The 27,834-nt window shown below is 38.2% G+C and overlaps 2 protein-coding genes and 1 non-coding gene across 5 annotated transcripts in view; all 3 read right to left on the bottom strand.

Annotated features, from left to right (window-relative positions):
• The window catches only part of LOC126371692 (calmodulin-binding transcription activator 2), a 273,169-nt gene extending 268,287 nt beyond the window's left edge, over positions 1 to 4,882 (bottom strand). For both annotated transcript variants that reach the window (XM_050016993.1, XM_050016994.1), the window contains exon 1: positions 4,694 to 4,882. The gene's annotated coding sequence lies outside the window, so the exon portion shown is untranslated. The remainder of the gene's footprint in view (positions 1 to 4,693) is intronic.
• Positions 4,883 to 13,176: 8,294 nt separating this feature from the next.
• LOC126371738 (AP-2 complex subunit mu) lies at positions 13,177 to 27,655 on the bottom strand. 2 transcript variants are annotated; one of them, XM_050017078.1, is made up of 11 exons: positions 27,488 to 27,655; positions 26,090 to 26,277; positions 25,439 to 25,601; positions 23,721 to 23,836; positions 23,055 to 23,157; positions 22,307 to 22,429; positions 20,887 to 21,046; positions 19,793 to 20,026; positions 18,240 to 18,378; positions 17,096 to 17,216; positions 13,177 to 16,365 (listed from the first exon to the last, which is right to left on the bottom strand). In XM_050017078.1, the coding sequence occupies exons 2-10, from the start codon at positions 26,264 to 26,266 to the stop codon at positions 17,109 to 17,111; spliced, it is 1,323 nt and encodes a 440-aa protein (XP_049873035.1). In that variant the 5' UTR covers positions 26,267 to 26,277; positions 27,488 to 27,655; the 3' UTR covers positions 13,177 to 16,365; positions 17,096 to 17,108. The 2 variants fall into 2 exon arrangements, with proteins under 2 accessions (XP_049873035.1, XP_049873034.1); XM_050017077.1 differs by having other exon boundaries at positions 20,887 to 21,061; positions 27,488 to 27,654.
• On the bottom strand, positions 14,579 to 14,651 carry Trnaa-cgc (transfer RNA alanine (anticodon CGC)). The gene has a single exon. It is a non-coding gene; the product is annotated as a tRNA-Ala (tRNA).
• Positions 27,656 to 27,834: the final 179 nt, after the last annotated feature.

Here is a 27,834-nt window from a genome sequence, read left to right as displayed (position 1 = left end):
CAATTAATTTAAAGAGCTATATTGCAACATTTTGGCATATAAAAAGTAAGTGCGCAATGTCAAATAGCAATATTGCTTTTTATATGAATTGCTTCAATATGGCCCTTTTAACCCTCTTACTAGGTACAAATAGTTGCATCAAGATAAATACAATAATAAAAATAAATAAGAGGGACAAAAACAATCAGCTGCATAAACTTTCCTGTCAGCGTAGTGTTATGCTGAGCCGAATTGAGCCGATTAACCTTTTTGCTCAGTGTCACCTTTGTTTCCGATATTTTTTTTTAAGTAATATTTTATACATAGTGTTATGATTGGGAATGAAATGGTAGAACAAGTGAATGAATTTGTGTATTTGGGTACTATGTTTACAAGGGATGGTAAATGTGATGAAGATATAGAAAGGAGAGTGAGATTGGGTAATTCAGTGAATGGGGCAATGCATGCAGTTGTTAGTAGCCAATGTATCTCGCAAGATGCGAGGATGGCTGTTCACAATGCAGTGCTTGTCCCTACGCTGAAGTACGGTAGTGAATGTTGGGTATGGCAGAAGAAGCATGAAAGTAGGATCAATGCCGTAGAAATGAGGTCTTTGCGTAGCATCTGCGGTGTGAAGTTGAGTGATAGAGTGAGAAACAGTGTGATAAGACAGAAATGTGGTATAAAAGACGATATAGTGACTAGAATTGAGAAGGGAATGTTAGGTTGGTTTGGACACGTTGAGCGGATGAAGGATAATAGAATTGCAAAAGCGGTATATAAAGCGAAAGTTGATGGTAGGGCTGGCAGAGGAAGACCGAGAAGGACTTACGATGATCAAATTGGACATCTGTCCTTAAAAAAAGGTTCAATACGATCTACTCTGAACAGGCGTGCGTGTATGAAGCGATTGATGAATGTGGAGGAAGCAAGAGAAGTGTGTCAGGATCGAAGCAAATGGAATTCTATAGTCTCTGCTTACCCCGGTGGGAAATAGGCGTGAGTTTATAATAATAATTATACATAGTGTTATTATGAAACGAAGATTAAAAATAAACTAGGTTTAAAATAATAATCCGCGCCACGGAAGTATTCGACGAGATTTCAATCTAATTGACAAGCCATAATAACTGAGTAGTTTCCTAGATCAAAAATATATTATGAAATTCTGATTACTAAATAAAGACAGATCTAAAGGTGACAAAAACGTTTTCTTTTTTTCATTTAACTTATTTATGATTTTTTATAAAGAAAAATGTAATAATAAGTGGGACATTTTGTCACGTTTTTCTATGATGTCACAGGTTGCTTTTTCATACAAAATCCATAGTAAATTCGTGTTTTGACGTTTAGTAAAAATTAACTGATTTGACTAGTTGGAAACTAGCCTATTCTTTGCAGAATCTGCGACAGTAGCGCCGCGGCCGCGGGACTTCTTACGTGACATAAGACTGTACTTTAAACCTTATACTTTTTGTAATAACCCTGTTAATTAAAAATGACTATAAAACGAAGTCCTAAGCATGTTGTATTGTAACAGTATTGCCTAGAGAAATGTCAACAACTAATTTTTTGTATGAAAAATGGGCCTATATATGAAGCAGACAATATGTAGGTTAACATGCTTCAGATGTTATTTTATCGATCGACTGATTCAGCATAATTCCGAAGCGGAAACTAACCACAGACATAATTGTATAATTATATAATTTATTATCATTATTCAACTTTCATTTGTTCGAGTCATAATCTTCTTTAAACCGATCGATTTCCTCATTTTAGTGCAGTAAAGTATATATTTTATTTTGACTACCTTTCGACCTAGAAGACCTGGAAGGATGTACATTGATCAAATTGGAGATATCCTTAGAAAAGGTTTAGTACGATCTACTACGAACCGGCGTGTGTGTGAAACGATTGATGAATGTGGAGAAGCCATGTCAGGGGCCTTTGGAAGCTCAGAATAACCCTCACACCAGGGTTGATAAGGTTGGTAATTCACCTCACAACCCACAAGATAGAAGAAGAAGAAGAATCTGGAGGAAGCAAGAGAAGTGTGTCAGGATCGAAGCAAATGGAATTCCATAGTCTCTGCTTACCCCGGTGAGAAATAGACTAGACTAGTATGTATGTACCACTTTTTGACAGGTCCGGTTTTTTACAAAAGCGTCTGCCTGTCTGACCTTCCTACCCACGAAGGGAAAGCCAGCCTAATACAGGCAATATGATATGTTACTGTTTGTAATCCCGAAAATAAAATAAAGAAACTACAGTCACTTTTGATAAGAAGCCCTAAAACAAACATTATGATTCTTCTTATCTCGTATCGGATGTAAGACCAATAGCTGAACTCATCAGCCCTGGTCTCAGGGCTACCATTGAGCTGCCAAAGGCTCCTCACATGACTCAGGTTAAATAGGTTAATCATCTTACTTTTGGACCAATCGGGTGATCAGCTTGTAATGTCCTCAACGCGGAGATATTAGCCGAAGATAACGCAGAATAGAGAAGAGTTCGTTTTTGACTCATCATCATCATCAATTTAAGAGCCACGCTCTTGTCGGTGTAGCATTTCCCATTCCAGTCTATCAAAGACCAATTCCTTGACTTCCCTAAAATACACGACGTTCACCTTCTCTTTAATCTGTTCCATGTAAGCTCTTCTTGGTCTTGCCCTTCCTCTCTTTCCTTCATCGTTTTTGACTGCTAGGTAAATACATGAGAAATTATTAAAGGTGAGTAATTAAGCATAAGAACGTATTGCTCTATCAGTATTTATATATAAGTCATTTTGATTGTATTTCAAAGTAATATAATATATATCTTATCAATGTGATGATTACACTGTGTATTTCTCTTTTGTTTCTGAAACTATCTTTTTTTATTTCCGGTGTGTGCAATAAAGAATATTTTGTGTTATGATTATTACAATTTTAGTGACCAAAATTTTTAAATGAAATCGGTGATTTTACGCCCTTTATGTAGGTGTTCTAGATGGCGTAATTTTTGAATGTATTTCGAAAACAATGTCTCTTTTCTTATTTTTATTTCGGTAGCATGTGTAATCAAAATTATTCGCGATATCATATACAGCTGCACACCTTTCGTTTACGAAGCAATTACGACCAAATCCATAAAACTCTTTTATGGTAATGTAAACAAACCAGAATATATTTTGAGAACCATAAACGACCCTTGAGAATCTTAAATTCTTTTTCATAAACCTCTTATGAAGAATGCTAATAAAATCGTTTTTCTGATTTTCTTTTACGACTCGCTTCCGCGTTGCTTGAGTCATGTTGGGTTGAACAAGTTAGAATGGGTTTAGATTAAGGCTTTATTAGCATACTTTTATGCCAGACTTAGATTAAAGAACCTAACTATATGTCTATACATTATATAATATTTTCTTATCTGTCTCTAATACCTTGTTTACCATAGTTTTCACGCGACAGACCTACCCACTCATAATTACCTTTTTTATTTATTTTGATTTTTTTTCCTTCGTGCACGGGTGACCGGAAAAAACCATAGGATAGAGTTGTAGAGGAACTGTCGGCCTTTGCCCAACAGTGAGACATGAAAAAACTACATAAGACAAGATTTATAACATTTTATATTGTCGATGGATTTAAGCTATACTTTTTCTTCAGAAGAAGCTGTACTGGGGATGAAAATAAAATTATTATAAAGTATATATTATTATGAATGATTACAGCAGTATCTATGGAAATTATGTATGAATTTTCTTACAACGTAATTTTAAACATTACCAAAGTAATGCTTTTTTAAGAAATAATATTTTGCGGACGTAAAATCTAGATTTATTCAAATTCTGAAATTGAATTAAATGACTTAAATATATTACGATGTAGCATTCAATATAAGTCGATAAATAAACAGACATAAATGAGTTTAAAAAAATAATTTAAAAATAATGTTAAAGCTGAAATTTTACGATTAACGATTTGTAGACCGCTCAACGAAACCTTATATTAAATTGTGTAGGCGAGCCGAATATATCACGTGTTTCCAGTCTTCTTAACGAAATAGTAAAACAATTTAGGCATCTTAGAAAAACACAGTAATAAATACTTCTTTTCGAGCAAAATAAACCCATTTGACGTAAATAAATTAACCAGAGTAGCCGTTATCGTATCCATATGTAAATAATGATAAAAATAAGTGATTAAACTAGATAACGTGATAAAAAACCACATTGTATCTTTATCTGATGTAATGTGCAACTATAAAAACGCTGGTTGAAACTAAAGATTGTAAGTACTTATTCTATTTTTAAAATATAAATTTTAAAAACGTTCCAAATTTAGACTATAGGTTATGAAAAAGGTCGAACCATAATTTAAATTCTAAGGCAAGTTCCATTTCCATCGAACGACATTTTAAAGTTTTTCTTTTTTAACAGTGGCCAAAAGTGAAAAATAAAAAGTAAAATGTTTATAAAAAGAGGTTATATGCCTATAAATCTAATTAGGCTGCGTGTTCTCGTTCTGTTTATAGATATAACGTTACATCTTGTCGATTCGGTAAGTTTATACGAAACCCCTCGATAGGTATCGAGAAACCTTCAAAGATATTGGATTAATCGTGTAAGACACAATCGAGATCGGTACTAAAACCTTAAAAGCCAATTCCTTTGAGAGACGCTAAACGTATTCCTGTAACACGGAAACACAATGTCAATAATACTCACGGAATCTATATCCGCCTCATACGCGGACAGCTGTTCTGTGGCTCGAAGGCGCTTACAGTCGTTTAATTCTGTTTAAAACCACCATAATGACCACGTGACAACCGACAAGTTTTAAGGGAAAATCGCTTTACTGTCCAGAGTGTGGGGTAAATGGACACGCGCGGGCCCGGCGCGGGTTGGATCGCGACTGAGGGAGGACCGAGCTGGCGCATGCGTCGGTCGATCGCCACTCGGTCACTGGGCCGTCACCATTGTCTGAGTTTCGACTGTTGAAAACAAACCTTTGTCTTAGCTGCAGACGATGTGGCGCCGAGGCCTTAAACTGCCTGAAAGTTGCTTAAGAAAACGCTGTTTTAAAAATTAAAGGAAGTTCAGCAAGGGTTGCGGTGGAAGGATAAATGATTAAAATGTTTCAAAACGATCGTTTACACTGTACAGATTACAATGTTATTATTTCGTGTGTGCCTCTCGCTCTTAAACTTACGAAAACAGTGTGCCAATCAATAAGGAGAATGTCTTAAACTCTGCTATCGCTTGAAAATATCACTTTTTAAATCTCGAAGGTTTCTGTTAACAAAATATTTTATAATGAGTCAAATATCAAATAGGTGTTCAGGGAATAAAGTTCATGTAAAAAACAAAAAAGGGTCATAAAACTCAATGAAATAAAGTCAAAATTTGGGTGAAAATAGGATGGAGGTAAAACGAAAGTTTGGATAGTATTTAATACGAGTCAATTATAGGGCCATTTCCCCTACACATGCTCGTTGGGAGCAACAGGAGTTATTAGTTTTTAATCAAATTTTCGTGAATTGGTTCATGAAAATCTGTACTTTTTCAATTTCGTTATATTTATCTTTCGAGTATTAACTAATGGTATCTGTGGTACAGTTTAGCACAATTTGTCCGGCCAAGTAGTTCATGACAATTGAGGCAAACCTACAATAAGACACGTCAAAAAAGCTCAATGAAGGACATTCCAAGTTACGTTCCTAAAAAAAACATATAGACGGCGCTTTACAGACTTGCCTATAATTTTCGATCATCAACTTTACAGTTTTTTTTTTCTTTAAAAAATAATAAAGACCTATAAAACATCTAGAACATGGCGTGTACAGTTCCGTGCTTCGGAAGGTACGTTAAACCGTTGGTCCCTGTTTTCCGGCCAAGTAGATAATGCCATATGCGGCAAATTTACAATAACACATACACACATAAACTCACGCCCGTAATCCCAAATGGGGTGGGCAGAGCCACAAGTAATCAAAGACAACTTGCAGCCACTGTTGATACGAAATCCTAAGATGGATATGATGAACCTTATGGTGATAAGGGATCAGCCTATCGCCCATAACATTAGTCCATCATGTAAAAAAATACAAATGTAAATGTGTAATGTGTAAATTTACAATAAGTTGCGTCAAAAAAGAAAAGTCCCGGTTACTACTCATTGATGTAAATAGTCGTTACATGAGCCATGTCAGGAGCCTCTGGTGGCTCAATAATAACCCTGGCACCAGGGTTGATAAGGTCTGCCACTGATCTCACAACCCACAGGATAGAATAGAAGTGTACGGTAGATTTCTTTTTAAATTGTTCCTTTCCGAATTTCACCCGAAACGTCTGCTTGTTAATTTGTGTTAGATCCGATTCCCGCTCAGGTGATCGTGTCAACAGTGGGAGCATGTCATGAGCAATAAAATGTACCCACTTGAGGACTCTGTCGCACTAACATATTTTTGACATTTAGTAAGACTTACAGTTCAATTTGTCAAAAAAGTTAATGTGACATGGTACCAAAGTGGTAACATACATATTATTAATGCTCGCACACAAGCACGCACGCACGTACGCACAAACACACACACACACACACACACATAAACACATTTGCCAAAAGCCTAAATGAATAAATAGTTATCTTGTGTCTACTATTTAGATTATCTTGTTGATTTATTTTATTTTAAGTTATACCTGTCATTTTCTTATCCGCTGGAAAAGAATGGGACGGATAATCGACAGATATAAAATTTATGGAACACACGTCAATTTTAGGCAGAAATTTAAAAAACCCTCCCAAAGTGTATATTGGACAATAACCCGACATAATTAAGTTGACAGCACACGTCAAACGGCTTAGATATCAGCGAGATGCCTATTTTATTCGCTCGGGTTATTTATTCATTAATTTTAAAATGAATCATCCGTTCCTTTCCTTTTCGGTGGATAAGAAATTGACGGGTATAACTTAAAATAAAATTAGGTGTCTGCAGAAATCGGGGCCATTGATTATTTACCATGATTAAGAAGGTAATTATTGGACCTTTATTAATATTTAATCATATATCGACTCGTTAAAAAAGTTTATTATTTGAGTCACTGGTGTCTGGCCAACAGACGGGCGCCCACGCAGCGCCCACTCGCCGCCCACGTCGGAGCACCGCTGCTTGGCTCTACCTACCCCTTCAAGGATACATACGGGACTCTACTGATTAGCTTACCTTTAATTAAATATTTTATACAAAGTACTTTGTCTTCTGACAACTCAAGCTCTACGAACCGTTATAAAATTCACACAATAGAAAACCTGCTACAAACTACGTAGCAAGTCGTTACGCGCTACGCCGTAGCAGGGTCACGTCGCGTCTCGCAATTGTAAAAGTTATATTAAAAGACATCGTAGTTGAGGCATTAAAGGTATGATTTTGTCGGCCGCTGACTGTCGACAGACGGCAACAAGCTGCTTGATCACTAACAGCTTTCTGCTTGTTTATTTTTTATATGACAGGGTGATATGGGTGATATGGTCTTCTTCTTTTATAGTGTGGGTTGTGAGGTGAATTACCAACATCATCAACTCTGGTGTCAGTGTTATTATTGCCCCAAGGCCCCTGACATGGCTCATGTAACGATTACTCACTTTCATCAGTAAGTAGTAACCGGGACTGAAGGACTAACGTGCCTTCCGAAGCACGAATCATCTTACTTTCGGACAATCAGGTGATCAGCCTGTAATGTCCTAACCAAACTAGGGATCACAAAGTGATTTTTATAATATGACCATATTTATATTTGGGATTCGAACCCGGGACCTACGGATCGTGAGCTGCGCGCTCAACCACTGGACCACGGAGGCCATTGGGTGATACGGTAACAGATGATCAAGGGGATTTAATCAAGTTGCAAACGATTGTGTTTTGTTAAACATTGGGAAGAGATTTGATTTTTTGTGGTACGTACCTACCTCCTGTATTTCAATAAGTGTTCAGCCTATACTATACGTCCCACTGCTGGGCACAGACCTCCCCTCAATCAACTGGAGGAGGTATGGAGCATCCACCACGCTGCTCCACTGCGGGTTGGTGAGGTTTTTTACGGCTAATAGCCGGGACCAACGGCTTAACGTACTTTTTCGAACAATCAGATGATTCAAGCCTGCACAGTCCTTACCAAACAAAGGACAGTCTCGCAAAGTAATTTCGACAATGTCCCCGTCGGTAATAGAACCCGGACCTCCAGATCGTGAGGCTACCGCTCTAACCACTAAACCACGGAGGCTGTTCATTGCTGTTGATCTTGGTAATGCATGTGTTAACACAAGAGAAGAAAATACCTGTAAGAAAGAAAACCTGAAAAGAAAAAGATTTAAATTAGTAAAGAACAAAATAGCTAAAGTTATAAAGTATGTATATACTTACCGTCGTCGCACACGCCGTCCGCGCCTGCCTGTATCCAGTGTCCGTTGAAACCATTGTTTATATTACTAAGAATTTGATTATAATCGTGTTGAAGACTTATTTTGGAGTTATTATTAATTTCACCAAGCAGACAACCCAGCAAGTAGGAAGGTACTTAACAGCATGGAAAAAAAATGATTTAGGAATCTGAAGAAAGCAATGCTGTCGCCGGCAGTCGTACTGTTTCCAGTGAAATCGTAGTTTAAAACAAAATGGCGGCCTGCCAGAAGAGCCAGCAAAATATGCAGCGTCCCATCAGGTTGCAATCTCAACTATAATGGGATCCGGTTTAATCTTCGGCCCGCGGTTAGCTGACTGGGCGTCTTACGTTTGAGGGCTAGAGAGGGGCGCGATATCGATTGAGAGCTTTTTCTACTTCTGTCAAAAGCTGTTACTTTTTGTTTCATTCGGTCAGAATATTCATTCGTTCAGCGATTCGTAAAATTAAACGGAATGTTCCATTTTCTGTTTCATTCAAAGAGTGTTGTAGTCGAACGGTCCTGACATTTTGGGTAAATTATTTTTTTTAATATATTTTCTTTTTTAATTTGGAATTTCACCAACATGCCGAGTATATTGTCGTATATATAGGTGATAGAAGTAGAGTTACTCTTTTAATATAAGTGCATCATACTTACGTAAGATTACGCGTATTTCCCAATCGGGATGTCAGAAACCACAGAACCTTACTTCTTCTATCGTGTGGGTTGTGAGGTGGATTACCAACCCCATCAACCCTGGTGTCAAGGTTACTATTGAACCGCCAAAGGCCCCTGATATGGCTCATGTAATGACTACTAACTTGCATCAGTAAGTAGTAACCGGGACCAACGACTTAACACGCCTTCCGAAGCACAGATCATCTTACTTTCGGATAATCAGGTGATCAACCTGTAATGTCCTAACCAAACTAGGGATCACAAAGTGATTTTCGTGATATTTCCCCACCGGGATTTGAACCCTGGACGTTACTTACTACTACTAAACACGGAATTTACAACGATCCTAACACTTTCATAGTAATAAATAAACCAAAGTACATTTTTACAATAGTTAAAGAGCCGTGGCCCAGTTGGCAAAACGCTTTCCTCTCACTTTTAGGTCACAGGTTCCAATCCAGCACAGGCCTAAACCAATGATTGTCGAAATTATTTTCGAATTCATGTTTGAATCGTAAATGATTATCACGTGGTCAGCGGTGAAGGGAAACACACATTCCCGAGAAATGCATTTTCGGAGGTAGGTATGTGACCTAACCTGTATTGGGCTGGTTTTCCCTTCGCGGATTGGAAGGTCAGACAGGCAGTCGCTTCTGTAATAAACCGGACCTGTCAAATCTTCAGGTTAGGTAAGCGGACCCTGTGAGAAACGAGATAATGCTAGGGAGATGAGATTTTTACAATAGTTGGTAATTATTATTGATCATAAATAACTTGTAGGTAACTGGTAAATAAAGTAGGAACAATAGTTTAGAGGGGTCCTAAAGGTCCTATCTATACAAATCCTTACAAAAGTGTCATTTATGAGATACTTAAATGTTCTTTGAAAAAAAAATTAAAATTTAAAACTAAAAATTGGGTACATTTTAAGGTTTCATGCTGAATCTTAAAAGTATAAAGATTATTTACATGCAACATAATACTGTTGAGTTCGTTTCACTCGCAGTCATCTAATGAGTGTAGATATTTATCTACTGTAAAGTAGCGCCTGAGTAGGTTTTTTTATATTGTTGTCTTTTTTGACCGTTTTTTATTGATAATGTTGTTAGGTAGGTTATTCAGTATGGAAGGCAGTGAATGAAGTAGGTGAGAGTACATTAGTAAAATTTGGAATAGGTTTTTCCTCTGTCCTGTTCCTCAACCCATCTCTATCGACGACGTCCCGACCGATGATCGAACACCTGTAAAGGGCTCTCTGGACGTCGTATTTGCTCTGATCCCAAGATGCCAGCTTTGCTTTGCGAAGCGATTTCTAAGTGATCATTCAAATAATACTGGCGACTATTGAATTAGATAACATGCAGTTCTGAGTAAACGATTAAGAAAGCAAAAACAAACAACCAAACACACAACAACAATACAAAGACAAAGACACAACAACAACAAGACAAAGACACAACAACAACAACAAGACAAAGACACAACAACAACAAACAAAAAAAAACACAGCTAAATAAACAAAAGACAAAGATATCGATCGATGTTAATTCGAAACTTCTTCCGCTCCTCGGCCTCAGCTGAACTTTGGTTCTTCTTCTTCTATCGTGTGGGTTGTGAGGTGAATTACCAACATCAATTCAATTCAATTCAATTCTTGATGAATGGCTTCTGTGTGGTCACAATTCTGCCAGTATCACGTTTGAAATTACCAACATCAACCCTGGTGTCAGGGTTATTATTGACCTTCCAAAGGCCCCTGATATGGCTCATGTAACGACTACTTACATCAGTAAGTAGTAACCGGGACCGACGGCTTAACGTGCCTTCCGAAGCACGGATCGTCTTACTTTTTGGACATACTACCTGACGGTGATCAGTCTGTCCTAACCAAACTAGGGATCAAAAAGTGCTTTTTTGTGATACGTCACTACCGGGATTCGAACCCGGAATCTCCGGATCGTGAGCCCAACGCTCAACCACTGGACCACGATTATTTACATTTCACGACTTTACAGCGCAGAAGCGCTAAAGCGCCGTGAAACTTTCAATATAAACTTTCATAATATTACCTACAATTGGAGATAAGAAAGTGTAAACAATATAAAACATATTTAAATTTCACACATCATTCATCATTCGTGGGTTTCCTCACCATGTTTTCCTTCACCGCTGAGCACGTGCACTAAATACTAGTCGAAATGCAAAATTGTCGATCATGACCACCCTGGAATGAGGTAAACCTAAAATTGTAATTCTTAGGTTTTCTCCGGGCATAAAATTCTCAATTTCAACAATTTAGTTAAAGTGCCTTAAGGAACGTCTTACCTTTCATATTTTTCTCATTTATATAAAGGTTTGGCCTTAGGCGGGTAAGCTGGACCCAGAATTGTTTTCCGGATTGCAGACTAAGCTGATTGTCTGCCTTATTTCATTAGGAAAGCTATTTGAGATTTTACCTGAATGCAATTTTTCAAGTTTTTCTGTTAGGGTTCTTTTAAGGTTAAGCGGCGAGTTGCGCGCAATTTAAACCTGTTCTGCCTTTCTAGTAAACTATTTTAAAACTATGGTAACTTTAGGAGTTAATTCCACCCACTCCATTCCATCTACGGACAACTAGATGTAGGCAGGTATTTCATCCTTATGTTGTGGATATACCACCAATCCGCACTAAGCGTTTTGCCTCTTCCTTTTTGATGCGAACAGTAAAGGGCTGGAACTGTCTGCCGTCGTCTATTTCTCCAACTCGTTATAATCTGGGAGTCTTCAAGGCTAGAGGGAATAGGCATTTGCTAGGTAAGCGTGATCCACCCTAGACCACATCGTCACTTACTTATGATGACACCGAGGCGCTTCTCACTCCAATTACCTGAGATCACAAAATATTTCACCCATAAATATAAAGATATTTACACTCACACACACACACACACACACAGTGATACTGTTTTAGTTTAAGTTTTTAATTTAATTTTAAGTCTAGTTTAACTTTAAACTGATTCAACCGTTTTTACTTTATTTTCACTTATTTTCGTTTTTTTTCTCAATTTTCACCATAGTAGGTATATGTTTCTTTTTGTAACCTTAGAGTCATCATTTATATCCAAGGCACGGGGCCTGGTTACTTGTAGCACAGGCGTAAAGCCTTTAACAAGAACCAGCTCCCACAAAATTTTATGTTCTAAGCCAAGACAGCACGAAGTTGTACATTTTTGTGGTGAGAGTAATAAACATTTTTTTATTTGTTTTATTTTATTTTTTTATTAAAAAGAACCATAAGATCACGCCTACTTCCTATTGGGGAAGCAGAGGCCATGAAAATCCACTTACTACGTTCCTGACGCACCGTTTTCGCTGCTTCTACTCTCAGTCTTGAGCCTTCATGCATGCTCGCCCGTTTAGAATACTCTTAACCTGGCCTTTCTCACATCCACTACAACTAAAACACAACTACGATCACAGCAAATTCATCTCAAGCTCCTCCGTGCTTCGGAAGGCACGTTAAGCCGTTGGTCCCGGCTGCATTAGCAGTCGTTAATAACCATCAATCCGCACAGGGCTCGCGTGATGGTTTAAGACCCGATCTCCCTATCCATCCATAGGGAACGCCCGGGCCCCAGCAGTGGGGACGTTAATGGGCTGATGATGATGTTCACAGCAAATATAAACAAAATACAAAGTCAACTTTAACTTTTATGCAGGTAGGTTTTGATTTTACCTTAATGGCTACTTGACCTAGTCAAATAAGATACTTTTTACGAAACTTCAAAACGAAAGTTTTCTTTGGAATGTGTATGGAAATACTATCCTGTGACGTCATCAATAAAAGCTGTCATATGTCGTACTCATTGTTACTTAAGGGTCGACAGAACGCTTACGCGAGCGTAAGCACGCTACGTGCTAACGCGCGCTATCGCCTCGTCAAATCTGCCGCGTGCGGTGCTATCTCGCTCTAGCAAATCACAGTTCTGAGTAACAAAAAAGGATAGAAATATAGGAAAGTGTCATGAGGAGATGGTATGTAATCACATTTCGACCAAAATAGTTTATTAGTAAACTTTGTTACGGTTTTAAAAATAAAACGCCAGAATATATTTTCTTTTTATTGTACATTATCCTTTTGTAACACGATACAACATAAGCATTTCTATAACAGCATGCACTTATAATAATACCTGGTAGGTTAAAAAGGCCACATTAGAGCAATTCACTTAAAAAGCAATATTGCTTTTTGATATTTTTTGACTTTTATATGCAAATGACAAATTGCAATGTTGCTTTTTAGATGAATTGTTTTAATGTCGCCTGTTCGAGACCCCCTAATCGCGGAACCGTACACTCTTTATCAATTCTTTGAAATAATACCTACTTACTAATACAGAATGCCAGAGATATATTTAGGAAAGTGTCCGCAACAGCCCCCACTGGGCCAGGTCCGATGGGGGACATTATCGAAATCACTTTGTGAGACTGTCCTTTGTTTCGCCGGGACACTGCAGACTTAATCACCTGATTGATTGAAAAAGCATGAAGATTCCGTGCTTCGGAAGGCACGTTATGCAGTCAGTCCCGGCTATTAGCTTAATAACCACTTCCACTGACCTGCTGTGGAGTAGCTTGGTATGCGCCCCCGGTTGATTGAGAGGAGGCCTGTGCCCAGTAGTGGGACGTATATAGTTTGTGTATGTATCACTACATAGTATAAAACAAAGTCGCTTTTTCTGTCCCTATATCGCTATGTACGCTTAAATCTTTAAAACTACGCAACGGATTTTGATGCGGTTCTTTTTAATAGATAGAGTGCTTCAAGAGGAAAGTTTATATGTATAATAACATCCATGAAATAGTGGAGAAATCGTGTTTTTTTTTTAAGGTTTTTAATGTGATGTCGTAAATAATTTCATTTTTTCCTCAGCATTGCACCCGAGCGAAGCCGGGGCGGGTCACTAGTATATAGGGCAAAATAAGGTGCCTTAGTTTCATAACATTTATATTGAATGTTCCCTGACAAACTGTATCAAACATTATAGCTAATATTAAACTAATATTATCATAATTTCGTAGCATAGTGATAGCTTTTCGTATAAATACATACATATACAATAAGGCGAATTTACTATAACATTTTAAATAAACGGGTCGACAGTAACCAAGATACAAGAAACTTGCTAGAGCTTACTAAACAATCGTCTAAACAACTCATTAGATACCAAAACGAATCAAACAAAGCAAAGTATTATAGTTCTTCTTCTATCGTGTGGGTTGTGAGGTGGATTACCAACCCCATGAACCCTGGTGTCAGGGTTATTATTGAGCCGCCAAAGGCCCCTAACATGTCTTATATAACGACTACTTACTTACATCGGTAAATAGTAGCCGGGACCAACGGCTTAACGTGCCTTCCGAAGCACGGACCATCTTACTTTCGGACTATCAGGTGATCAGCCTGTAATGTCCTAACCAAACTAGGGACCACAGTGATTTTTGTGATATGTCCCCACCGGGATTTGAACCCGGGACCTTCGGATCGCGAGCCCAACGCTCAAACCACTGGACCACGGAGGCCGTTGTTATAGTTTATTAATTTTATTGATAGACAAACATTTATCTTGCCAGATAATCGTGTGAAGTATCTAATAGATTAATTAGACGATGTATTTTATAATAGATTTATTATTTTATTTATTCAAGATTATTTTGTCTTTAGCCAAGTTCCTTTTTAATTTTCGAAAAAAGTACGCTTCAAATAAAGGTATTTAAATATAGTTATTATTGAATATATAATTTTTATTAATAAAAAAAATAATCGAGCACGAAAATAATCTACAAAATAAGATTGTTAAAATGTAATAGGAATGGTGATTGGGATGCTAAAATTAACGTTATTTATACTAACAACAATGTTGATTATTGCATGAATATTTGATAACCTTAGAACCTTTTTAATAGGACTGTAGAGTACTGTTGCCGAGCTATCGAAAGTTGACCTTGAAAATCATTTATACTATCGATAGTATTGAAACTATCGATAAGCTTTACTATCGATATCATATCGATACTGTTGGTTTTTTAAACTATCGATATCATATCGATACCGTTGTTATTTTACACTATCGATAAGCTATACTATCGATATCATATCGTTAATGTTGGTCTTTTAAAACTATCGATGAGCTATACTATCGATATCATATCGATACTGTTGGTTTTTTTAAACTGTCGATAAGCTATACTATCGATATCGTATCGATACTGTTGGTCTTTTTAAACTATCAATAAGCTATCGATCGAACTGTAGAGCTTACAAGTTGGTAAGAGAGTAGTTTTTTTTTTCTCTTTCGTAAAGATATTCTAAAACACCAATTGATATATTTTTAAACATACTTGGTCATCCAACTTATCTTTATGCCAGTTGTTCATAATTATGTTTCGCAGTTTGCCAAAAGAACAGATGTTCAAAGTTACATAAATTATTGTAAACATGTTCGTAACATTACATCAACAAGTATAGATTTCACTATGGTTTTGTTTTACCAAAACGTCTTTACAGATTTACCAAAAGTTCAATAATTTACATGCACCATAGTACATACATACTCATACAAATCATGAGATTCTAGGTGACACATTCATACATAAAAATGAGATTAATATATGTTATTATAAATTATATATATAATGGCCCCGATTCCTGCAGACACCTCTAAATTTATTTTAAGTTATACCACTTTCTTATCCGCCGAAAACGAAAATGACAGATAACTGACAACTGTTAATTGGAAAAATGAATGAGTGAATCAATGAATATCCCGGGCGAACCATATAGGTATCTCGTTGGTATACAAACCGTTTGATGTGCGCTGGCAACTTAATTAGGTCGGGTTATTGGCCAATGTAAACATTTTATAGGGTTGTTTGGATATATGCCTCAAATTGAGTGTGTTCCATAAATTTTATGCTTATCGATTACCCGTCCCTTTCCTTTTCGGCGGATAAGAAAATGACAGATATAACTTAAAATAAAATTAGATGCTATGTACTGGAATCAGCACTAAATATGAAATATAAAAAAATAAAAATATGCAAACTATGGACCCGATATTCAGTATTAACATTAAAACTTAGAAAAATAAAATATTTGTTTAAAACAAAAATAAAATCATTAAAATCTCATACGCCGATGTCTGGTAAAGGTTGGAAATTATATACAGAACAATATTATGTAACACGCCACATCCCACATGTCCTTACGTCGGCTCCCAAATCGCGCGGCTTAGTCCTGAAAATAAAACGCATAGGTGTAAGTTACATTGGAGCAGCGTGGTGGAGTATGCTCCATACCCCCTCCGGTTGATTGAGGGAAGGCCTGTGCCCAGAAGTGGGACGTATATAGGCTGTTTGTGTTTATGTTAGGTGTAAGTTTATCGTGTGTATAGTGATTGTATCATCCACGAAAGTATGGAATTGAAAATAATTTTAAAAATTCGAAAAAGTACGTCACCCTCTAAAAAGGCTTTAAAGTTATGTAAAAGAGAGCTTTATTACCTAGTCCCGGTTCCTGCAGACACCTCCTAATTTTGCTTTAAGTTATACCTGTCATTTTCTTATCCGCCGAAAAGGAAAAGAACGGATGATTGACAGCTCTTAATATTTGGAAGAATGAGTAAATGAATAACGCGGGCGAATCAAATAGGTGGTATGTAAACCGTTTGACGTGTGCTGTCAACTTAATTCTGTCGTGTTACTAGTCAATGCAAAATTTTTATAGGGTTGTTTTTGATTTGTGCTTAAAATTGACGTGTGTTCCATAAATGTTATGCTTGTCGATTACCCGTCCCTTTCCTTTTCGGCGGAAAAGAAAATGACAGATATAACTTAAAATAAAACTACAGGAATTAGCACCAGCATCAGAGTAAAAACACTTGATATTTGCTCAGAATCTTGAGCTGAATCACCCCCCTCAGTATTCGTTACGATCCCACAAACACCCTGCATAAAGCAATACTCACGAATCACCGTTGCTTAGCATCTGGTCTCGTAGAGTCCGGAGCGGCCGATGTAGCGTACCCATTTGATGACGTCATGATCCGAGTAGTTCAGCTTCGGCTCGAACACTTTCAGGTAGCGCACCTGTTGGTAACATCATGTCATAAGACCATTGATATATAAGTACCGTAGAAACTTAACGGTATACAGATAAAATTACGCAGGTGAGGTCGTCGTCTTAGCATCTATAGCGCGTGGTGATTCGTAACGCGGTCGGGTTATACAAATTCACTATACAGGGTGTTAGTGACAACGTAACGAACACTGAGGGGGATGATTCAGACCATGATTCTGAGTTGATATCAAGTCAATTTTCCGTCGCAAATTTTTTTTTTTTTTTTTTAGATTCTGAGTTGATATGAAGTGGAATTTCCTGTCGGAAAATTCATGAAAATGTTTGTGTTTTTTTGTATTATTTTCAGTTCCATACTTCTGCGACGGAAAATTCCACTTGATATCAACTCAGAATCATAGTCTGAATCATCCCTCAAAGTTTTCGTTACGATGTCACTAACACCCTGTAATAACCCCGTGCGAGCCAACCAGATAGTCTTTACTGACTAAAGTGAGACCCAGCGAGCGGGGTGAGGTAAATCTAGCTCGACCCCGATACGAATTGCAGTAGTTTTAGCCGTTGATATTCAGTTGATTCGAGGAAAGACCTATGTTCAGTGGCGACCTTAGCAAAATATTTAGGCCTTCTTCTTATCGTGTGGGTTGTGAGGTGGAATACCAGCCTCATCAACCCTGGTGTCAGGGTTATGATTGAGCCGCCAAAGGCCCCTGACATGGCTCACGTAACGATTACTCACTTACATCAGTAAATAGTAACCGGGACCAACAGCTTAATGTGCCTTCCGAAGCACGGATCATCTTACTTTCGGACAATGAGGTGACCAAAATATTTAGGTGGTGTGAGACCTCACAGTGGTGCCCCTCAAAATCCAGTTACCTACTTTATCTTTCTTTTTTTAAATGTCGTTTACGGCTAACCATTAAATGTATGAGTTTTATGTGGCCGCTAAGGAGTCTAATTCATAGGGCTGGTGTGCCCAATGTTGTTACTCCGCCGCTACTGTCTATGTTCATATAAGCTGCTAACGTTACCTTGAAGCCAGAGGGCGCAAAAGGCACCTCGAAGCCCATGGAGATAGGCGGACGCGTCCACTTCTTCTTGGTGTCCGTTTCCAGCAGCTCGATCTCCGCTGATAGCTGAGTCTCTTTCATGCCAGCCATGCGCTTGATTCTGTGAAGGGAGAGTATTAACGCAATGTGTAGACAATGTAGAAGTCACTGTGGTCCTGTGGGTCACCGGCTTGCTCCTGGAACGGGGAGCGCCGGTTCGAACTCCCCCCCGGTACTGGACGCGCACCAATGTTTTTTTTTTTTTCACTGCACTGCGTTCTGCCATCGACTTGAAAGTCTTTATTAGATAGTGGTGCTAATTCCTGTAAACACCATCTAATTTTATTTTAAGTTATATCTGTCATTTTCTTATCCGCCGAAAAGGAAAGGGACGGGTAATCGACAAGCATTAAATTTATGGAACACACGTCAATTTTAAGCACAAATCTAAAACAACCGTCTAAAAATTTTACATTGGCCAATAACCCGACACAGTTAAGTAGACAGCACGTCAAACGGATTGCATACCAGCGACATACCTTTTTGATTCGCCCGGGTTATTCATTCATTTACTCATTCTTCCTAAAATTAAGAGCTGTGATCATCCGTCCCTTTCCTTTTCGACGGGTATGAAAATGACGGATATAACTTAAAATAAAATTAGGCGGTGTCTGCAGGAATCGGGGCCGTTATGTGGTTAAAACACATAATAAAGGGTTCTTACCGCGTTTGAAATAGGAATATGAGAATCCCGATACTTCGATACTGTTGCAAGTGCCATGATCACGGGATGACTGATGAGATTGGAGTGGAGTAGGTAGATCCATAATTTAATTAAATTAATATAATAAATATATTATTTATTTTTTATTATTTTCTTTTTTTATTTATTTTTTTAGAGGTAAATATCCTCAAGGCTATGTTTTACCGGAATTTGATGTATTTATTTTTTTAGTCTCTCATGCAGGGAACACCAGTGAGTTATTAACTTATCTTAAGTGCAGTTTTCACTAACACAGTTGGCTCGACCATTATAGACGGCGATACGGCTCACCTATCACGTTGGTCTAACAGAAAGCTCGGTGAGACGTGGTTACTTAGTTCATCTTGAGATGGATGTACCTCTGACTACTCCAATTGTGATATAGTCGTGCTTATGCTGTAGAAAATGTAGGTATGGTAAAACCTAGAATGAAGATCCAGAATACCCGAGAAAGATGGAAGCTGAGATTGGATGGAGTGCACAAAACTGTTGAAGTCAAGATTTGAGGAGCCTCGATGATACACTCATAAATTCACGCCCTTAATCCCTAATGGGGTGGGGAGAGCCATAAGTAATCAAAGACAACTTGCAGCCACTGTTGACTTGTAGCGTCGATGATAATTAAGAGGAATTCCATTTATCACGGTCATGAGGCACCACCCTCGGTTCCCCTACTCTCGTCAAAGACTTGATGCATGCCCGTTTAGAGTACAATACAGGAGTCTATCCATCTAAACAAAGCTACAGAAATAAAAAAAAATACATAACTTACTTCCAAACGATAGCGTTCTCAGAAGCCTTATACTTGGCTTTGCCTTTGAGACAGATCAGCTGGACTCCACTCGTATTTAGCGGCGTGGGGATCTTAACTTCGATCTTCTGCCCAAGTAGCGAGGGTTTAAAGTTGCTCTTGAGCACCACCTTCACTTCCATCTTGGTGCGGCCGACCTCTCGTACTAGAGGGATCACGCGGAACGGAAGGGAGATGTCCTTTGTCGTACGATATCTAGGGAAGAAACAACGTATACAGAAACAGTGAAATTGAATTCTCATGAGTTAGTGGACAAAATTTTAGCAAAGAATATTTTATTTTATAGTAGTTTAGGTCACATATATATTGCTTATTAGCTTGTAGGCTAGATTGTAATATTATGAAGCGTATATTTAAGTATTTTAAAACTAAATTGTTGAGTTATCTATTACATTTTCTGGTTGTAATGTACATCTGTATTTTGTGTCCATTGTGCTCAATAATGTATTTTATCTATCTATCTATCACAACTCAAATCTTTAATGAATCAATTAATCATGTAATTAGTTTTTGTAATAACACAGTATTGAATTTCATGTAAAGCACAGATGGAAGTCGTCTATCACCACCACCGGTTTGGTGTAATATACCAAGTACTAACCTCATGAGCTCGAACTCCCCATCAGGCGGTATGAAGGAGATAGAGTGCTCCGTCTCAAACTTGCTGAGCTTGACGCACTGGTGGAACTGGCAGTCGTCTGTCACCACCACGCGTTTAGTGTAATATACTAACCTCATGTGAGCTCGATGACGCAGCGTTGAGGAGCTCGGTGGCGCAGTGGTAAACGCGCTCAGTCTGCGATTGTTGAAAGTAAAGCAACTCTCGCAAAGGCCGGACATAGGATGGGTGACCACAAAAAAAAAGTTTTCATATCGAGCTCCTCCGTGCTTCGGAAAGCACGTTAAGCCGTTTGTCCCGGCTGCATCAGCAGTCGTTAATAACCATCAATCCGCACTGGGCCCGCGTGATGGTTTAAAGCCCGATCTCCCTATCCATCCATAGGGATGGCCCCTGCCCCAGCAGTGGGGACGTTAATGGGCTGATGATGACTAACCTCATGAGCTCGAACTCCCCATCAGGCGGTATGAAGGAGATAGAGTGCTCCGTCTCGAACTTGCTGAGCTTGACGCACTGGTGGAACTGGCAGTCGTCTATCACGACTACTGGTTTGCCGGATCGCGCTGGATCGCTGTCAGTGTTGCCTGATATTCCGCCTGAGAACGACATTTCTACTATTTAGGTCGAACCAGTCTCTGGTTTGAGCCGATAGGAGGGGTTGTTATAGAGGTGGGGAAGAATGGATTTAGGTACGTAATTAATTTAGTGCATCGTCAATTAGCAGCACCCGTTTTACGATTATACAGGGTGTTAGTGACATCGTAACAAAAACTTTGAGGGATGATTCAGACCATTGTTCTGAGTAGTTATCAAGTAGAATTTTCCGTCGCAAAAATATGGAACTAAATATAATTTACAAAATCAGTAAAAAAATTATGAATTTACCGACAGGAAATTCCACTTGATATCAACTTAGAATCATGGCCTGAGTCATCCCCCTCAGTATTTGTTACGGTTTCAGTAATCCCATAAACGGTAAAATATCATTAATTTTGTGACAGAAAATTCCACTTGATATTAACTCAGAATCATGGTCTAAATCATCCCGCGCAGTATTAGTTACAATGGCACTAATAGCCTGTATTAGAAATTGTCAACAATTTGAACTGATTTTAGAGAAATGTTTTACTCTTCTAACATGTTGACAGTGACTGTTGTGAGGCGGGTGACAAACCTCCGCCAACATTAGGGTTTACAGGGTTTACACAACAACTATTTTTGTAACAGACACACATTTCTGGATACATTTTGTAAGAGAATATTTACAAAATCAAAATATCAACATAAACAGACTGTTCCGAAAACAAGACTCAGATGCTTTAGGTTTTAGTTCGAACTACCTGAAACGCTGTACCATATTGATTACTCTTCAAAACTAAAATTAAATGAAATTATATTCAACATTTTTTGTTTTTTTTTAAGAACGTCTGGGCCCTGTGCCGAGGATTTTCGTGCAGCGACTTTTCCTCGACTATACAGGTTATGAGAAGTTGCAGTAGTTTCAGGCAGATGAGACGTTCAAGAAAAAATATTTAAAGTGATATAAAATTGACGATTCCAATAATTAAAGCACATAATAACGGGTTCTTACCGCGTTTAAATGGGGATATGAGACTCCCGATATTTCGACACTGTTGCTAGTGCCATGATCACGTGATGACCGTTATCCCCATTTAAACGCGGTAAGAACCCATTATTATGTGCTTTAATTATGATAATAACCGCGTAAACTTAAAACAATGACGATTCCAAGTCTTACTATGTCACCTAATGAATTTTTGAGTTTGATTATGAATTACAAAAATCTTTTCAGAAGAGATAAATCTAAATGGAAGTACGCCAGTACATCCACTCACCATTTCCCTTTCCCTTGGCCTCCATGACGATCTTGTCGTTGATACCGAACTTGCACTCCGGCATTCCTGAGAGGTAGGACTTCATTACTACCTTACCGGCCACGTGGGCGGAGAGCACTTGTCCTGTAAGTGACAAGGAATTTATTAGTGTGCAGTTTATTGTGGAAAAGGTGATATAACTGTACTGCGCCTTAGCGTGTTTCCGTAAAAACGAAACGTAGATGACAGCGAGATAAGATGCTCTGTCACGAAGACAGAGCGACAGAGCATCTTATCTGGTGACAGAAGTGCAGGGGGTGGGGGGGGAGAAGCGATCAATTATACATATTTAAATAAAGGCTCACACGCCCGCTGTGTGCAAGGATCTATTCCAATAAGATTGGCTATATAAGCCACATGCGAGCACATGAACGTCGGAGTTGAAATGGTCGCCGTAGCCGAAATCGGCTGGATCACAATTTTGTTCGGTTGCGGGAATCTGTTATGAAGAGTTGGAGAGTTAACATTGTTTATGAAAATATAACATTATTCAAGAGAATTGCTGAATTGTTTGATTACGACGAGCACCTCCCCACCCATCATCGCCACAAAATCTTACAAAGTAATTACGCTGTAGTTCATAAAACAAACCTCATCAGTGGAAGAATATCTTTATGTTTTATCTTTCACAACTCTTTTCTTATGAATGAGATATTTTTCAAATTGCCCAGAAGTGTTACGCATCAAGAATACTTAACACGTAACTTACCCTGTGGGGACATGAGCAAGTTGACATACTCCAGCACATCCAGGAACAGCTCATTACGCCGGTACTTGATGCCCTCGCGTCGCCACCCGATTTGTCCAGTCACCTGCCAACATAATGTTGAGGATTTTTTATACATAAATAATGTTTTGTGACGTTCTGTTTTGTCTTGTTGCAGGTTAACTCGAGGTTTAGCTCTCTACCTACAGTTTAAAATTAATCAACCTATAATTTTTTTTCAGTTTGTTTTCTGATCACTTAGACACTGGCAGAATGGTCGTACTCCTAAGCGACCCGTTGCCATAACTTAAAAAAAAATAGATAAATAATCCTTACTACTGTCCTGTGGTCATCAACTTGCTTCTCGGACGAGGAGCGGCGAACATACAGAAATGAATTATTCATTTACCCTAAATGCAATTTTCATTAAAACAAATTGTCCGAAAGTAAGATGATCCGCACTTCGGAAGGCACGTTACTGTTCCCGGTTACTATTTACTGATGTAAGTAAGTAGTCGTTATATGAGCCATGTCAGGGGCCTTTGGCGGCTCAGTGCTCTCCTACGGTGATCTTCACTTTGTCGACAGTCGCATGAAACAGTTCTTCAATCACATTAAGACAACCAATTGAGTTTGTATTGAAGGTTTTAGTAAACTTTTTTACTGTACCTGTGACGTGATCTGAGCCTGTTCCTCCTTGGAGGCAGACTTGATGCCCTGCTGGGTGATGAAGGTCTTCAACACGCCCGTGTCCGAGTTCTGTGGATACCCGAAGTCGAGGATCTCTGTCAAGGAAACATTCAGAGTTGCGCTGGTAATTATATAACATAAGCTAGGGCGCTAGTAGTCAGAGGTACATCCATCGCAAGTTGAACTAAGTAAAGTCGAGGATCTTTGTCAAGGAAACATTCAGAGTTGAGCTGGTAAATACATAACATAGGGTGCTACTAGTCAGAGGAACATCCATCGCAAGATGCACACCTCACTAAGCCTTCTGTTAGACCAACCTGATAGATGGTGAGCCGTATCGCCGTCTATAATAACCTCATTTAAAAGTATTTATGAAGGAGCACACATAAATATTTATTTTTCTTCTGCTAATCCTTTTATCAAGTTTGTCAGAACAGTATGGAGAGGAGCATCCTAAAAGTTAGAAGAAAAGACAGAGTGAGACTAACCGATATAAGAAAAAAGACGAAGGTCAAAGACATAACAGAACACATAAGAAACATCAAATGGCGTTGGACTGGACATATGATGCGAGAAAAAATTGAGAAATGGACAAAAGACGTAACCGAGTGGTACCCCAGATATGGAACAAGAAGGAAGACCAATTAAGAGATGGGAAGAAGAAATAAAAAATACAGCAGGAAACATGTGGAGAAGGCTGGCGAGAGACAGGGATAAGTGGAAAGAGCTGGAGGAGGCCTTTGTCAAAAGACAAATGGACGAAGAACATAATTAAACACATTTTTTTTAAATATTAAATATAAAAAAAAATTGTTACAATAAGTTCATAATAAAGGCTATATCTATCTATCTATCTAATCCTTTTATCCTCCTGTTGGGATGTAGGGTTCGAATAACAGATTTCCACTCTACGCGATCCTTTGCTGGATTTGCGAGTAAATAAATGTATTCAGGCAGGTATTACTTAATTTGTTTGGGATTACTATATTATTTATGTACCTCATTTAGGTTTGGATTTTGAAAGGATTTTGGGCCTTAAGACTATGAGTATGATGTGAAAATTGTATGCTCAATTGCTGATCCCCTATCATCTTTCAGTATAGTCATAGAATAAGGAATAATACTACGTATGGAACGGCAACTCCCCGCTCCCCACCAGCGGCTGAGCTACCTCACCCCCTCCCGGTTTTACTTTAGTCTTGAATCGTGTGGCATCTGACGTCACACTCAGAGATGCGCGTGTACGATAACGTCAATGTGTAGTGTCTGTGTAAGATGAGGTGTTTTATATGAAGTGTCCGGGGTGTGGTATAGTTTTACTTTCTTCAGACATGTACGTTTGTACGTAGATAATCATAAACACTAAACAACTGTATTATATAATTTTGTACCTACCTAATTACTTAATAATAATATATAGTTAGATGTTATAATATTATTATAATAAGGCACCTAGTGTCACCTCTTTTATATTGCCATGCCCTTGCAGGGCGTCACATGTACCTTTTTACTATGTTCCACCTTAATTTATGTTTGTGACATGCAGTAAATGAATATGAATATGAATATAATCCTAATTCTGAGGGGCGGAACGGAAACCGTTAGATGCGTGCAGCAGAAGATCAGAAAGGAGGCCTATGACCAGCAGTGGAAGGTTCTGGCTAATGATGAGACATATTTGTATGAATGCCTCTTACCATCAAGCAACTCATAGATGAGTACAAAGTTGTTCTTGATGTTCTCCTCGGAGATCTTGCCGAAGTACGACTGCATCACGTCGATGATCTTGAGGAGGAACTCAAAGACCATGGCAGCATTCACATTCTGCTTGGTCACCGCTGCTATCCAGATGTTCGCTCGCTGGAAAGAAGGGAGTTGAATGAATGTTCAAAAGGTTATTATTAGAGATGGGCCGACTATGACTTTGGCCGACTAATCGGTTGTAAAATTGCCGACTAGTCGACCTTGCCAATCATTGCTTTCGGCTGATTTCAGGTGTTATAGATAACGTTCATGGCATCGTTGACAGCTGAGTGACTCGCGCCCAGCGTGCAGACATTATTCGATTTTAGAATTAGCACCGTTATGTACTTATGTTACTAGGCCTTTCTTGTTTCAATTATTGTTAATATTAGAGTTCACCCACATTACACAATGTATATCAAGGTGTGTTTGCATGGTTCAACTATAATAAGGCAGGTTATTTATAGTCTGCAATAATCTGGTCATATAACATACCATAATTATTGTTTAATTTTGATAAAACTGCATTAATAAAAATGTACAAATAACTGATATTTTAGTAAGTAATCTTACTAATTTTATGTTTACCTCAATTATTTTATTACCTTGATGTGAAAGAAAGATGTCCGAGCAATGTTGGTGACAGGTGACCGTACTTGCTGTCGTGCATGGATGACGTTCACCCTGAACGCATCCACGGCATTCCGTCCAATGTCATCCCGGTACACACGGGAGATCAGGACCTCGCCTTTGTGGTTGTAGACAAATAGGCCCCCGATCATTTTAAGGCCTGCTATAAAAAAAATATTATTTTGAGTATGGTGTTTTGCTTAGAAAACTTTTGAAAAAATATTTTGTCAGTGACCTCAGGATAGGTAAGTTGGTCCCAGATTTCTTTTTTCTCTTGTAATCAGTCCTTGGACCTTCAGCAGTTCTTTTCTACAGTACTAGATGTCAAGTGAGACTTGTCCTTCCATTGTTGGACAGCCTTTATTGTTACAGGTTATCCCATATATGTAGCCATTAATGGAGTCTCATATCAAGTAGTTCACTAAGATTCTGCACATAGATACATACATTCACACCTATTTCCCACCGGAATGAGCAAACTATAGAATTCCATTTGCTTCAATCCTGACACACTTCTCTTGCCTCCTCCACATAAGCAAAAAAAAACAAAGCTAAGATTCTGGTCCCAGATAAACCCATAATACTCTCTAAGGAGATAATATGATGTAAATAAAAGTTACTGTACTGTGTCTCTTAGGAATAGCAATCCCATGACATGGTGATATAGATCTTTTGTAGAGTGATAGTTTGATTGTTAAACACTGTAAACTAAGAGGCTGGCATAACCACCAAGAGTGACTCAAGCCTCGATAAAAAATAGATAATAAAAAAGTAAGAATATATGTAGTACTATTATTCTTATTATCAAACAATGCCTAACTAGGTGGTGCTTTGGGGGTCCTTTCTCCCCTTTCTGGGTATTCCTTTCAAGCATAATATTGGACACGTGTGAATAGATTGAAAGAAACTTATAGGACATAGCCCAAACTTCAAACTTTAATGTAAGTAAAGTAACTAGGCCTATATATGCCTACAGCCAAAAACGATGTACTATAAAAATTTTATCGTATCATCTGACATCAACCCACAGTTGAGTCACCTCCTTTCTCGATTTACTCTGATCATGAGTTATGCCGGTAAACAATTATGCTTCAGTATTAGAAAATTAAAATTATCAATCAAAAATAATATTCGGTGTACGTTCGTGTATCGATGGACGATTATGTGTACACCTACCCCTCTATAACATGTTACAGACTGATAAAAAACTGATTCTTATAAAATTATACAATGCATAAGTAACACGAAGAGAGCAGTACCCGAAAAATATAGATAATAACTTGATTACAAATCAATAGAACAGGAAATGACCAATAAAACTGTTAGAATAAGTCACTATGTAAGGAAGAGTATTACACAGAAATTTCACTTACCTACTACTTTCTACAGCGAAACATTGATTCTTGATAAAATCCTAAATGGGTTCAATCGACGCTAGTCCACTAAAAATCGCATTTTCCTTTGAATTTCCCTAAAAAAGAGGATACCCGCCCCCAAAAATGAAACGTCAATAGCTGTACGTCATAGACAAAAAGCAGGAAGAATAGTGAACAGACAAACTCACGATTCTACTAGCGACATCTATTGTAGAAAGATAATTCTATTTCAAAGCCTCTCATACACAGAAAAAACCGTAAATAAAACCGTTTAGTACACAGTATATGAAAGGACATCACTATTTCATAGACAGTAAAAAAGAAAGGTGAAAAGTCTACTTTGT

The sequence above is a fragment of the Pectinophora gossypiella genome, chromosome 13 (genome assembly GCF_024362695.1).
Source record: "Pectinophora gossypiella chromosome 13, ilPecGoss1.1, whole genome shotgun sequence".
Classification (NCBI taxonomy): domain Eukaryota; kingdom Metazoa; phylum Arthropoda; class Insecta; order Lepidoptera; family Gelechiidae; genus Pectinophora; species Pectinophora gossypiella.
Note: the sequence above shows the minus strand (reverse complement) of the source record. Positions and strands in the feature narration are given on the sequence as shown.